Below are 15048 nucleotides of genomic sequence, written 5' to 3'. Positions count from 1 at the left end.
CCTCCCATCTCCTCCTTTCTTCTCCCTTTCCTTCATTCTTTTTTTAGTTTTTCAGATAACATTTTAAATTTACATTACAGTATAAAGGCTTAATACTTCACCAAATAAAAGTTTAACAAATAAAAAGTAAAAACACCCTAGTTCAGTGAGAATATTGAAAATGATCATAAATAATTGAATGAAAAATGATCATCTTACTAATGTACAGTAAATTTTAAAGTAATAACAGATCATTAAAACCATAGTAGAATAAGAGTTTGAATAGCCACTATGCTCCAGTGATGCTACAGATTATTTATTTATTTAAAATTTTTTATCAATATAAAGAGAACAGATCTTATGCACTCCATAGATATAGTTCAGTGTTTCACAGCTTTCAATGTAGAAATCTTTAATCTCCTTGGTAAAATTTATCCCTAGGTGTTCTTTATAGCCATAATGAATGAAATTGCTAAGTTTCTTTTTCAGATAATTCACTATTGATATACAGAAATGCTACCAATTTCATGTTGATTTTATATCTTCGAACTTCATTCAATTTGTGTGTTATTTATAATTTTTTCGAGGAAGTTGTTGGGTTTTCTACACATAAGATAATATTTTCTGCAAAGAGGGACAATTTGATTTTCTCTTTTGTAATTTAGAAATTTGTTTCTTTTTCTTCTCAGAGTAGTTAGTACTTCTAGTGTTAGAATTAAGAAACATGGTGAATGTTGACATTCTTGGAAATTTATATTTATTAAATAAAAGTTGAAAAAAAGAAGAAATCAGAATGCTCTTTCCAGATACTCCTTTCTCTTTGAGGTTTTCTTGCCTGCAAAAAAAATGTATTCCCTCTGTGGGAAAGTCCTTCTGTGCGGGGATTGGTCTAAACCAAGAATGTTACCAAGTCCCACTTACTGCAATGTAAGCCTATTCTCCAAACTAACTTGTGTCAAGTAATAAAGCTGGAATTGTAACTTCCATCTGGCTCCAACTGCTTATCTCTGTTGGTTCAAAACACAGACTGGGAAGAGAGGAGTATAACTTTTTTGAAAACTCTCTTTAAATAACTACCTATTATTGACAATTGTGCTTCTCAGAAATTTCCCTAACCATCATCTGAAAGAAAGAAGAGCTACAGGATGTCACCTGTCTTCCAAGGTGGTATCACTGCTCATGGTCTCCTGCACTGGATCCAGAGCCATAAAGGTGGGCATTCCATCAGTGCCACTGAGAGGGATGTAGTCTTTGCCATCCTGAATGAGAAAAGAGACATGTAAAATATTCACAGGTTGTAAAATATGCTAACAAATTTGTGAGTCCCCTCCCTGATTACATTTAGCTATGGTGCAGGGGGTTAAGTCACTGCCCATGTTTCCAGATGAGGATGTTGAGCTCTAAAAGAAGTGGGAAAGTAAACTGCTCAGAATCCCACAAGTACAAAGCTTAAAAGTGTTGAAATACTCTAACAACTTTGCCTTAGCTAAAAAGCTCTAAAAGCTACCTCCTGCCTCAAAGAGACTAATGTGTCCCTAGTGCTATAAAGCAATGAGGATAACTTGTAAGTACTTGAATGGATAAATTATTTCAAATTCTTTGAGGTAGATGCCTGTTGTAAGAAGTCATAATAAAAAAATCGATTTTTCCTTTGAATCACTACTTAACTTACTTTTAATTGAGAACCAGTAGAAAATTTAAAGTCAGTTAACTGCAGAAGATCAAATCCTTTCCTCATAAAGTTTCAGCAACATAATTTGTTGAGAAGTAGCAACAGGATTGTGGTGGAGAGGAGCTAAAACACTGTACCTGGTTCAATTTGAGCTACCTAAGACCTGAGTGTTACCTTTTATTGACTTTGGAATATAATTAAAAAGTAAACTTGAGGGTTGTGTATTTGGTTTAGTAGTTAAGATGACTAAGCATTTTATTCTGTTTAATAGTACTGTAGATGTGATTTTCTCCTTAATTTCATTTTAAGATTATTCATTTTTACTGTGAAAACAAAACTGATTTTTATGTTGTTTTATGTATTAACATACTTAAAATGTTGGGTTAATATGAAATATATGTATTATTTCAACAGAAACACACAGCGTAAGTCAATCACACCAGGTTATTAGACCTTTTATTTCCCTTATTATAGACAATAGTAAGCCAGCTGTGAAGTGAAACACCAGAGCTCATTACTGTCACCCAACTGCATTTGGCACCTATTATCAGATCTCCTCCTACATCCCCGCCTATAATAATCAGTATTTTAGATTCATACCAAATATAGACAAATAGATACATAGATATAATTTTTAACTTCCACATATGAGACAAAAATATGTGCTGTTACAACTTAGCTAAATTTATTTGTTAGTTCAACGAGTTCCTTTTTGCTGAATTTTTAGTTTCTTTATATAATATGTCACCCATGAACAAAAATCATTTTAATTTTTACTTTCTAATTTGGATTTCTTTTATTTCTTTTTCTTGCCTAAACGTTCTGTAAAACTTCCAATACCAGGGTTGTACATAAATGATGAATGAAGATACCATTTTTTTCCTTTTCAACTTTTATTTAATAAATATAAATTTCCAAACTACAACTTTTGAATTATAGCAGTTTTTCCCCCCATAACCTCCCTCCCACCCACAACCATCCCACTCCCTCTTCCATCCAATTCTTCATCATGATTCATTTTCAATAATCTTTATATACAAAATATCATCTTAGTAAATACTAAGTAAAGATTTCAACAGACTGCACCCACACAGACACACAAAGTAGAGAACACTGTTGAGTAGTAGTTTTACCATTAATTCACAGAGGTCCTACATGGGGGCTGGTGCACAGTGACTTCTGCTGTTGATATAACAATTGACACTCTTATTTGTGACGTCAGTAATCACCCAAGGCTCTTGTCATGAGCTGCCAAGGCCATGGAAGCCTCTTGAATTCGCCAACTCCGATCTTATTTAGACAAGGCAATGGTCAAAGTGGAAGTCCTCTCCTCCCTTTAGAGAAAGGTACCTCCTTCTTTGATGGCCCGTTCTTTCCACTGGGATCTCACTCACAGAGATCTTTCATTTAGGTCATTTTTTTTTTTGCCACAATGTCTTGACTTTCCATGCCTGCAAAACTCTCATGGGCCTTTTAGCCGGATCCGAATGCCTTAAGGGCTGATTCTGAGGCCAGAGTGCTGTTCAGGGCATTTGCCATTCTATGAGGCTGCTGTGTATCCCACTTCACATTTAGGATCATTCTCTCCTTTTTAATTATATCAATTATTTGCATACACTGGTCTTATTTATGTAATCCCTTTTACACGTAATCCCATCTTTCTGATCAATTATGAACTTAAACTGATCACTTTAACAAGTAAGATGGCATTGGTACATGCCACCTTGATGGGACAGGCTTGAATTGGAATCCCCTGGCACATTTCCAGCTCTACCGTTAGGAGTAAGTCCAAGTGAGCATGAGCCGAACTGTACAAACCTCCCTTTCTTATTCCCACTCTTAAATTTAACAGGGATCACTAGTCAGTTAAATTTAAACAACTAAGAAAAACTATGTGGTAATTAAAGAGTTCAACCAATGGTATTAAGTAGAACAAAAAAAAAACTAAAAAGAATAAAATAGTAACTTTAGTTAAAGTTGTTCCTCGACAGTCAGGACAAGGGCTGATCAAGTCATTGTTTCTCATAGTGTCCATTTCACTTCAATAGGTTTCCTTTTAGGTGCTCAGTTAGTTGTTACCGATCAGGGAGAACATAGGATATTTGTCCCTTTGGGACTGGCTTATTTCACTGAGCAAGATGTTTTCTAGATTCCTCCATTTTGTTGCAAATAACCAGATTTCATCCTTTTTTTTACTGCTGTATAGTATTCTGTAGAGTACATATCCCATAATTTCTTTATCCAGTTTTCTGTTGATGGGCAGTTAGGTGGATTCCATGTCTTAGCTATTGTAAATTGAGCTGCAGTAAACATTGAAGTGCAGACAGCTCTTTTATTTGGAAGGCACCGTTTTTGTTTGTTTGTTTTGATCTTAGAGAAAAAGCTTTATATCTTTTACTATTTAGTATATATTAAACATAGGTTTTCCACAAATCACTTCTATTATGTCTGGGCACTTCCCTTGTATTCATAGATTTTTGTGTGTTTTTATCATGAAAGGGGTTGAAAATTGTCAAATGCTTTTCTGGTAGCTAGAAGTAAAGTGCTGTCATAAACAATTATCTAAGTCATGTTAGGAGCTGTGGAGCTAGGAATTGAGTGGAGGAAAGAAGAGCTTTTAGAAAAACATAGGGACACTATTTGTAGAACTTTGGATTGGTAAGAAAAGACTGCTGATATACATAAGCACCTTATTGGAAACTGAAAGTAGATTCTTGTTATGTAGTGGCAGACAGCCTCATACCAAAATTGATTGTAGATAATTGAAAAGTAGGAAACAAGCCTAATAAATGCAGTGATTTGCTTACACTTTTTTCAAATAAAATATTAAAGATGCCAACCACATTTCTTCTTGCTACTTCTAGTAAAATTAAGAGGATGAAACATATATTTTAAGAAAGAATTAATTATTAAATAAAATCTAAGACTCTTTTTTAAAAGATTTACTTATTTATTCAAAATACAGAGTAATGAAGAGACACAGTTGGGGACTTAAGATCTTCCACCTGCTGGTTCACTCTCCAAATAGCCACAAATGGCCAGAGCTGGGCCAGCCTGAAGCAAGGAACCAAGGGCTTCCTCCAGGCCTCCCACATGAGTGCAGGGGCCCAAACACTTGGACCATCTTCCTCTGCTTCCCCAGGCACATTAACAGGGAGCTGGATCAGAACTGGAGCAGCTGGGATTTGAATGGGTACTTAAATGGATGCTGGCATCACAGGCAGCAGCTTTACATAGTAGGCCACAATATGAACCCCAGTTGAAAACGTTTATCTTCTCTGATAACAAAATGCGTTGAAATAATGATGTAATTTCTAAGCAAAGATTATATTCAGGACATCATCAAGAAGACAAAGTTTGAAAACAAAGTTAAGGAAGACAACAAATACAAACACCAGAGCTTCTAGAAAGTTTAAAGACATTTCACTTAGTTTTCTTATCAAGAGACTAAATTATAGGATAGTATGTCCAATAAAAGACTTGTGAGTTTGCCTTTTGTAAAATGAAATGAATTTCATTGATACTCTCAGGATCACACAAAGTTTTTGGGTGAATTTTATGAGTAGAATTACTACCAAGTCAGACTTAAAGAGACAGGGGCAGTATAAAATGAAAAGAAGACTTAAGGCTCCCCAATTTTTACTGGCAGGAAGCAGGCTGAAAAAAACTTCTCAGCTACAAACATGCTCTACCTTTTATCATATAAGATGATGGAAAAAATTTAAGAATACTGAAAATGTTCACACTTTCCTTTCACTTATCCAGGGTTTATCTCCTGCTAATTTCTCCAGACTTTTTGCATACCTTCTTCCTGGCACTAATATTCTACTGTAAGACTTGGCTTTCTTATTTGACTCCCTTACTAAATTTTGTATTAATATAGATAAGGAGTTCATTTTTTTAATCTTGATATCCCCATTGCCCAATGCAGTATCTGGAACAGATCAGATGCTCACATATTTTCATGAAGGATTGGCAATGTCCTTAATCACATGCAGTTTCTGCAGGTGTTATTTTCTTTGCACTGTCTTCTATTTTGCTTATCCCATCACGTTATAATTCTTTATCTTACTCTCCCACTGAGTAGTTTTAGTTTCCTGAGGACTGAATGTAGGCATGGTCCATCTTTGTAGTGCTCAGATCTCTGACAACTATTTTTTAGAGACAATAATAAAAAGACACTGAATGAGCAAATGAAGGAAGCAATGCATACCTGCTGAACATTTGCCTGTAGGAGATCTCCAAGACGCCCAACCAGGTCTGAGAAGTTGGGTCTTAGGGTGCACACACTGTGCCAGCAGTCAAGCATGGTCTGGTAGCTGCAGGTTGGGAAAAAAAAAAAACAAGCTAGCCTCCATTCCCTATTCCCACTGCTTCTCTAACTTTTATTATGGATTACATCTAGGGTAATTTTCACAATTTCACATAGCATTCTTTGCTATGGCGTTGAAGTAAGGTTTCGAAAACCCTGTCTGGTCCCTATCCGTTCATTAACCCTATGTGTCCATATTTTCCACTTATTTCAGCTCTAGATGCATGAAAATATGTGTATAATCACCCATATTTAGTTTACTCTTAACTCCAGATATTTAGAAAACATTAACTTAAGGAGAGAAAAATAGCATTTGGGTCTGTCACCTAACTGCTGTACTAGTATAAGAGGGATGTGAATGATGAGACTTCTACATTTGTGTTGAGGCTCCCGGCTTTTAGTAATCTTGGAGTTCTGACTCTTAACAATCATGATTCATGATACATCCTTGGGAAATAGTGTAAAATACCATAAGTTTTAGATTTTTAGTGCCTACACTGGAATCCCAGCCTGTTCTTTTCCAATGATTTTGACAAATAAGCCACCAATTAAACAGTGAATTCAGCTTCATGCTGAAATTGCTGTTCAATAAACTGACTTAAAGTCTTGTATTTATCTATAAATCACTATGGGATTATGGATTTTCCTATCTACTTTTACCACCAATTGAAATCACATGTATTTATTTAGCAAACCAGTGAGAGATCTCACGGAATTTCTCCAGTTTGGTATAAAGTGTGTGGCCACACTTTACGACAAAGCCCAATGGAGACTGTTCTGAGAACTCTTATTTCCGGGTTGTAAGTTTTACTCATTAGCTTGAAACACATATGTACAAAAATCTAAGGATTTTAAAGGACCTAGCCAGTGCCATGGTTACATAGAATATACGAATGTATTTTATAACATTGATTTAATCAAAAATATCACTATATACATCTTCACATGAAATTTTGCTCTCCAGTTTCATAAACCATCTTTAAATTGTGACTATTACTTTAAATTTACAAGGACAGAAAAAAAGCTCAGCTTTCAAAGAGATCCTTTCATGTGTTATAGATAATCCGTGATATTTACTTTGACCCTTTTATCTAAAATTAGTTTAATTTGGTGACTCTTAATCTGAAGGAGAACTGACATTTCAGGGGTGGAATATTCAGGAGATCTCATTCGTGTTCCCTCTTTAAGCCGACGGCAGAAGTCTTCATCTATTTGTACTCCTGGGTATGGCGAGGCACCTGGTATACAAGAAAAGACACACATCTCATTCATGTCCATGGAATACACAACCCATAAGAATGGTTCCATGCTTTTAATTATTATGTTTATCTATAATTCGGTGATTTTGCTGAAATGTTACCCATATTTCAATATAATATGGGAAGAGTATGTGTTTAATATAAGAAACTGTTGTTTGATGTGTCTGAAGGCTCTTATCATATTACTTTTTTAACTTATGACATGATTCTGTTCTAAGGTCTTAAGAACAACCTGTCACTGATTAGACAAATATGGGCTGTGAGTGAATTTTAAGTTGAGAAATGAAAAACAATTTAAAAATCTTTTATAGGTGATAATTAAGGAAAAGTACATCTCTCAAGTCTGAATCCTAGTTTAAAAGAGATAAAGATATTACAAAAGTATGCACACCTATGACAACACACAGATAAGTGAGTTTCTCAACATCATCACTCTCATCTGATTGCTCACATTCAGTAAATTTGGAAAATCTAGAAGACATTTTCTAAGTCGTTGATATTCAAGATGTTCTCAATATTGCTGCAATTTCTGTTTTTTTTTTTAACTTTTATTTAATGAATATAAATTTCCAGTGTACAGCTTATGGATTACAATGGCTTCCCCCCCCCATAACTTCCCTCCCACCCGCAACCCTCCCCTCTCCCGCTCCCTCTCCCCTTCCCTTTGCATCAAGATTCATTTTCAATTCTCTTTATATACAGAAGATCAATTTAGTATAAAGATTTCAACAGTTTGCACCCACATAGAAACACAAAGTGAAACATACTGTTTGAGTACTAGTTATAGCATTAAATCACAATGGACAGCACATTAAGGACAGAGATCCCACATGAGGAGCAAGTGCACAGTGGCTCCTGTTGTTGACCCAACAAATTGACACTCTAGTTTATGGTGCCAGTAACCACCCTAGGCTGTCGTCATGAGTTGCCAAGGCTATGGAAGCCTTCCAAGTTTGCCGACTCTGATCATATTTAGACAAGGTCATAAAAGACAGAGTGAGGATAGTAACCAATGATCCTAAGAGTGGCATTTACCAGGTTTGAACAATTATACAGCATTAAGTGGGGAAGAGGACCATCAGTACACAATTTCTGTTTTTTAAGAGTTCTGTCATAACAGCAGCTGTAATTAAAAGTGGAGATGGGTGGCCAGAAACAGACACACTTACCCAGAGAGAATATTTCCCAAAGCAAGACTCCAAAGGACCACACATCACTCTGGGTGGTATAAACTTTGTCAAAAATGGCTTCTGGTGCCATCCACTTAAGTGGGAGTCTTGCCTAGAAAACCAAGATAGGATAGAACCATGAGAATAGAGACCATAACCTCAACAGAACCAAAGATCTTGAGCTTGGTGCTTTGTGTCAGGGAACATTGAACTTACATCTCCTTTCCAGACATAGTCAGGGTCTTTGTAGATGTCTCTAGCCAAACCGAAATCACAGATCTTCACAACATTGTTATCAGCTAGAAGGATGTTCCGAGCAGCCAAGTCTCGATGAATGCACTAAAGCAAAGGGAGAAAGTTGGCTCTGCAATGGTTCAAGTTAACAGATTCTCAGCTATGAGAGAGACTTAACAATGAGTGTGGAGGTGAAAAACAATGAGAGCAAACAAGGAAAGTGTTTTAGAGTTGCCTAGTCTCTGATAAAAGTTTTAACCTAATGTTTATGAAGATACAGATGAATTGCTCCATTTTAAAATTTGCCTAGGTAGACAGAATCACTGGAGTTACAGCTGTCATTTAGCTGCAAGTAGCATGTTTTTCCCCTTGCACACTAAGTAACTATATTACCCTAGATCTAACCCCTCTCTTGTATTCCACTGCTAGTGTCCTGAGGTACAAAGATTCTTTTCTCTCATCTGGGCAAATGCAATTGTTTCTTAACCACTCTCCCTGCTTCAACTCCAGCCCCATGGATTACTCTATGTTCTACTCTGACTATCAAAATTCAATTCCTAAAGCATCAACTTTAAACAGGTGAAATTCCTAATTAAAATTTTTTTTTGTGAAAATTAGAAATCAGTTTCTTGGCTTGTCATTCAAAGCCTTCCACAATCGGTGTCAAGTTCTTTCTTTAACTATATCTATTCTCACTCATCATCATGCATTTATATTCTAAATTTTTCATGTCTTCATAATACTACTTAATAAGTAAGTCTATAACAAATGCCAGTAGGCAGATGAATAGCTATCTCTAAGGTTAGTGTATGTAAATTTCTCAAAGAGGGAGAGTAATAAGTATGAGAGTGGATTATGGGAAAAAATTATCTACCATTATCTACCATGGAGAATGGTGTCATGGAAATTCACTCTCTGTGCCCCCTCCCCCAGTTAATAAGGATGAAAGAAAATGAGGAGTAGATGCTCACTTTTCTGGACGCAAGGAACTCCATGCCCTTTGCTACTTGGAAGCTATAGCAGATCAGGTCCTCCAAGGTGAGGGGGTGCTTGTAGAGATCATCCAAGTCTAGAAAAGAGTAGAAACAGCTATGGAAGGCCAGTAGTTGAAAAAAATACCCCACAAGTCTAAAGAGGTGGTGGTAGAGAGATCTGAAGAGAAATGGTTTCTACTAAATTTTGCAGATGGGGCAAAGCTTTTTGACAACAGAACTCGATGTGCTTTACTGAACTAAGACACTATGTTTTTAAGTGATGTGCATATAGCTTTGTGAATCAAAATAATCTACAAGGTTGTCTCCAGTTATTTGTTCATCATGTATTTTCTTCCAGAAAAGAATACATGGTTTGTTCAGATTTCCTTGCCTCTTCTGGGTGTAGGAGGGAATACAGAAGATGATTTTTGGATGTCAAAGTTTGGAAATTTGTCTATTATTCATGGTGACAACAAGTCTGAATTACAAGCAAAATGTATGGTCATCATGTATTTGCTCTACTCATTACTAGATTGCTTTCCCTTCAATTTCTGTCAATCAATGTAAGGTCCACAGAAATTCCTTCTACATTTTCCAACTTTATGCCATAATGACAGTAGGATTAGGTCTTTTAAAAATTCTTTTTTATACACTTTTATTTTTTATTTATTTTTATTTTAAAGTTTTCATTTAATGAATCCAATTTTCATAGGTACAATTTTAGGAATATAATGGTTTTTCTCCCCATACACACACTCCCACTCCCACTTCCGGTCCACTACCTATTTCCTCTCCCATCCCATTCTTCATTAAGATTCATTTTAATTAACTTTATATAGAGAGGACCAACTCTACACTAAGTAAAGATTTCAACAGTTTGTATACATATACACATAACATAAAAAATACTGTTTGAGAACAAGTTTTGCAGTTAATTCTCATAGTACAACTCATAAGGACAGATGTCCTATTGGGGAGTAAGTACACATTGACTTCTGTTGTTAATTTAACAATTAATGCTTTTATTTATGATGTCAGTGATCACCTGAGGCTCTTGGCATGAGCTGCAAATGCTATGGAAGCATTTTATGACTACAAAGTCCATCATAATTTAGACAAGAGCATAAGCAAAGTGAAGTTCTTTCCTCCCTTCAGAGAAAAGTACATCCTTCTTTGATGGCCTCTTCTTTCTACTGGGGTCTCATTCACAGAGATCCTTCATGTAGGATATTTTTTGACACACTGTCTTTGCTTTCCATGCCTGAATTGCTCTTGTGGGCTTTTCAGCAACATCCAAATACTTTAGGGGCTGATTCTGAGGTCAGAGTATTACTTAAAGTGATTGTCATACTATGAGTCTGCTGTGTGGACTGCTTTCCATGCTGGACATTCTGTCCTTTTTAATTCTAGTATTATTACCAGGCACTTGATACTATTTATATGGTCTCTTTAAACATAATCCTATCTATATGTTCACTTTTACACTTAATATGATCACTTCAACAATTAAGATGGCATTTTACAGCTTTACAGATAAAAACTTCCTCATCCCTATCTTATTCCCCCATCTTTTTTACTGATATTAATTTTCATTTAACTATATATATATATATATATGATTAACTCTGGTAAGTAAAGAGTTCAACATATAGTATGAAGAAGAGAAAATAAAAAATACAACAATGAAAATAAAAATAAAAAACAGTTCCTTGACAGTCAAGCTGAGGATTGGGGCCGGCACTGTGGTACAGTAGGTTAATCCTCAGCTGGTTCTAGTCCCAGCTGCCCTTCTTCCAATCCAGCTCTCTGCTATAGCCTGAGAAAGCAGTAGAGGATGGCCCAAATACTTGGGGTCCTGCACCCACATGGGAGACCGGGAAGAGGCACCCGGTTCCTGGCTTCGATCAGCACAGCTCCAGCCATTGTGGCCATATGGGGAGTAAACCAACGGAAGGAAAATATTTCTCTCTGTCTCTACCTCTCACTGTTTGCAACAACAGCTCTCAAAAAATAAAGAAAATACTTTTACAACTTTTATTTAATAAATATAAATTTCCAAAGAACAACTTTTGAATTATAGCAGCTTTTCTCCCCAAAACCTCCCTCCCACACACAACCATCCCCTCTCTCACTATGTCTCCCATCCCATTCTTCATCAAGATTCATTTTTACACTTGATCTTAGCCAAAAGGCCAAGAAGCGATCAAGATTCATTTTTAATTACCGTTATATACAGAAGATCAACTTAGTATATACTAAGTAAAGATTTCAACAGACTGCATCCACAAAGACACACAAAGTATAGAGTAATGTTTGAGCAGTAATTTTAACGCTAATTCACATAGTACAACACATTAGGGACAGAGATCCTACATAGGGAGAGGGTGCATAGTGACCCCAATGTTGATTTAAAAATTAACACCCTTATTTATGATGTCAGTAATCACCCAAGGCTCATGTCATGAGCTGCCAAGGCTATGGAAGCCTTTTGAGTTTGCCAACTCCGATCTTATTTAGACAAGGCCATAGTCAAAGTGCAACTTCTCTCCTCCCTTCAGAGAAAGGAACCTTCTTCTTTGATGGCCCGTTCTTTCCACTTTTATCTCACTCACAGAGATCTTAACTCTTTTTTTTGGCACAGTGTCTTGGTTTTCCATGCCTGCAAAATTCTCATGGGCATTTTAGCCATATATGAATGCATTAAGGGCTGGTTATGAGGCCAGAGTGCTGTTTAGGGCATTTGCCATCTATGAGTCTGCTGTGTATCCTGCATCCCATGTAGGATCGTCATCTCCTTTTTGATTCTATCAATTATTATTTGCATACACTGGTCTTATTTATGTAATCCCTTTTACACTTAATCCTATCTTTTTGATCAATTATGAACTTAAACTGATCACTTAAACAATTAAGATGGCATTTGGTACATGCCACCTTGTTGGGCTTGAATTGGAATCCCATGGAATGTTTTATGCCAGCAAACAGGGAAATCTTTCAGAAATGGATAGATTCCTAAACAAATACAACCTACCTAATTTGAACCATGAAGACATAGAAAACCTAAACAGATCCATAACCGAGTCAGAAATTGAATCAGTAATAAAGGCCTTCCCAACAAAGAAAAGACCAGGACTGGATGGATTCACTGCTGAATTCTACCAGACATTTAAAGAACTAACTTCAATTTTCTCAAACTATTTAGAAAAATCTAAACAGAGGGAATCCTCCCAAATTCTTTCTATGAAGCCAGCATCACCTTAATTCCTAAGCCGGAAAAAGACACAGCAAAGAAAGAGAATTACAGACCAATATCCCCAATGAACATAGACACAAAAATCCTCAATATAATTCTGGCCAATAGAATGCAACAACACATCAGAAAGATCATCCACCCAGACCAAGTGGCATTTATCCCTGGTATGCAGAGATGGCTCAATGTTTGCAAATCAATCAATGTGATGCACCACATTCACAAACTGCAGAAGAAAAACCATATGATTATCTCAATAGATGCAGAGAAAGCATTCTATAAAATACAACATCCTTTCATGAAGATAACTCGAAGCAAACTGGTTATGGAAGGAACATTCCTCAATACAATCAAAGCAATTTATGAAAAACCCACGGCCAACATCCTATTGAATGGGGAAAAGTTGGAAGCATTTCCGCTGAGATCTGGTACCAGACAGGGATGCCCACTCTCACCACTGCTATTCAACATAGTTCTCAAAGTTTTAGCCAGAGCCATTAGGCAAGAAAAAGAATTTAAAGGGATACAAATTGGGAAGGAAGAACTCAAACTATCCCTCTTTGCAGACGATATGATTCTTTATTTAGGGGATCCAAAGAACTCTACTAAGAGACTATTGGAACTCATAGAAGAGTTTGGCAAAGTAGCAGGATATAAAAGCAATGCACAAAAATCAACAGCCTTTGTATGCACAGGCAATGCCACGGCAGAGAAAGACTGCTAAGATCAATTCCATTCATAAAAGCTAGAAAAACAATCAAATACCTTGGAATAAACTTAACCAAGGACGTCAAAGATCTCTACAATGAGAACTGCAAAATCTTAAAGAAAGAAATAGAAGAGGATAACAAAAAATGGAAAAATCTTCCATGCTCATGGATTGGAAGAATCAACATCATCAAAATGCCCATTCTCCCAAAAGCAATTTATACATTCAATGCAATGTCAATCAAGATACCAAAGACATTCTTCTCAGACCTGGAAAAAATGGTGCTGAAATTCATAGGGAGGTACAGGAGATCTCAAATAGATAAAGCAATCTTATACAACGGAAACAAAATAAGCCGAAGGCATCACAATATCGGATTTCAAGACATACTACTGGGCAGTTATAATCAAAACAGCAAGGTACTGGTACAGAAATACATGGATAGACCAATGGAACAGAATACAAACACAAGAAATCAATCCAAACATCTACAGCCAACTTTTATTTGATCAAGGATCTAAAACCAATTCCTGGAGCAAGGACAATCTATTCAACAAATAGTGATGGAAAAACTGGATTTCCAATGCAGAAGCATGAAGCAAGACCGCTACTTTCACGTTACACAAAAATCCTCTCACCATGGATTAAAGACCTAAATCTATGACCTGACACCATCAAATTATTAGAGAACATCAGAGAAATCCTGCAAGATATAGGCACAGGCAAAGACTTCTGGGAAAAGACCCCAGAGGCACAGGCAGTCAAAGCCAAAATTAACAATTGGGATTACCTCAAATTGAGAAGTTTCTGTAATACAAAAGCAGCATTCCAGAAAGTGAAGAGGCATCCGACAGAATAGGAAAAAATATTTGCAAACTATGCTACAGATAAAGGATTAATAACCAGAATCTACAAAGAGATCAAGAAACTCCACAATAACAAACTTAAGAGATTGGCCAAGGACCTCAATAGACATTTTTCAAAAGAGGAAATCCAAATTGCCAACAGACACATGAAAAATGTTCAGGATCACTAGCTATCAGGGAAATGCAAATCAGAATCACAATGTTTCACCTCACCCCGGTTAGAATGGCTCACATACAGAAATCTACCAACAACAGATGCTGGCGAGGATGTGGGGAAAGAGGCACACTAACCCACTGTTGGTGGAAATGCAAACTGGTAAAGCCACTATGGAAGTCAGTTTGGAGATTCCTCAGAAAACTGAATATAGCCCTACCACATGACCCAACCATCCCACTCCTTGGAATTTACCCAAAGGAAATTAAATTGGCAAACAAAAAATCAGTCTACACTTCAATTCACAATAGCTAACACATGGAATCCACCTAAATGCCCATAAACAGAAAACTGGATAAAGAAATTATGGGATACGTACTCTATAGAATACTATACAGCAGTAAAAAAAAAAAGATGAAATCCGGTCATCTGCAACAAAATGGATGAATCTGGAAAAGATTATGCTGAGT

The 15048-nt window shown here is 36.3% G+C and overlaps 1 protein-coding gene across 1 annotated transcript in view; it reads right to left on the bottom strand.

The window, feature by feature from the left end:
- LOC133752763 (vascular endothelial growth factor receptor kdr-like) overlaps positions 1–15048 on the bottom strand; it is a 301002-nt gene that overhangs the window by 84719 nt on the left and 201235 nt on the right. Inside the window, exons 24-29 of the mRNA XM_062183099.1 lie at positions 9597–9694; positions 8608–8730; positions 8392–8503; positions 7102–7201; positions 5865–5970; positions 1132–1238 (exon numbers count right to left, since the gene is read on the bottom strand). Coding sequence (XP_062039083.1) covers positions 1132–1238; positions 5865–5970; positions 7102–7201; positions 8392–8503; positions 8608–8730; positions 9597–9694 — 646 coding nt within the window. The remainder of the gene's footprint in view (positions 1–1131; positions 1239–5864; positions 5971–7101; positions 7202–8391; positions 8504–8607; positions 8731–9596; positions 9695–15048) is intronic.

Source organism: Lepus europaeus, chromosome X (genome assembly GCF_033115175.1).
Source record: "Lepus europaeus isolate LE1 chromosome X, mLepTim1.pri, whole genome shotgun sequence".
Taxonomy (NCBI): Eukaryota; Metazoa; Chordata; class Mammalia; order Lagomorpha; family Leporidae; genus Lepus; species Lepus europaeus.
The sequence above is the reverse complement of the archived record's forward strand: the minus strand, read 5'-3'. Positions and strand labels throughout refer to the sequence as shown.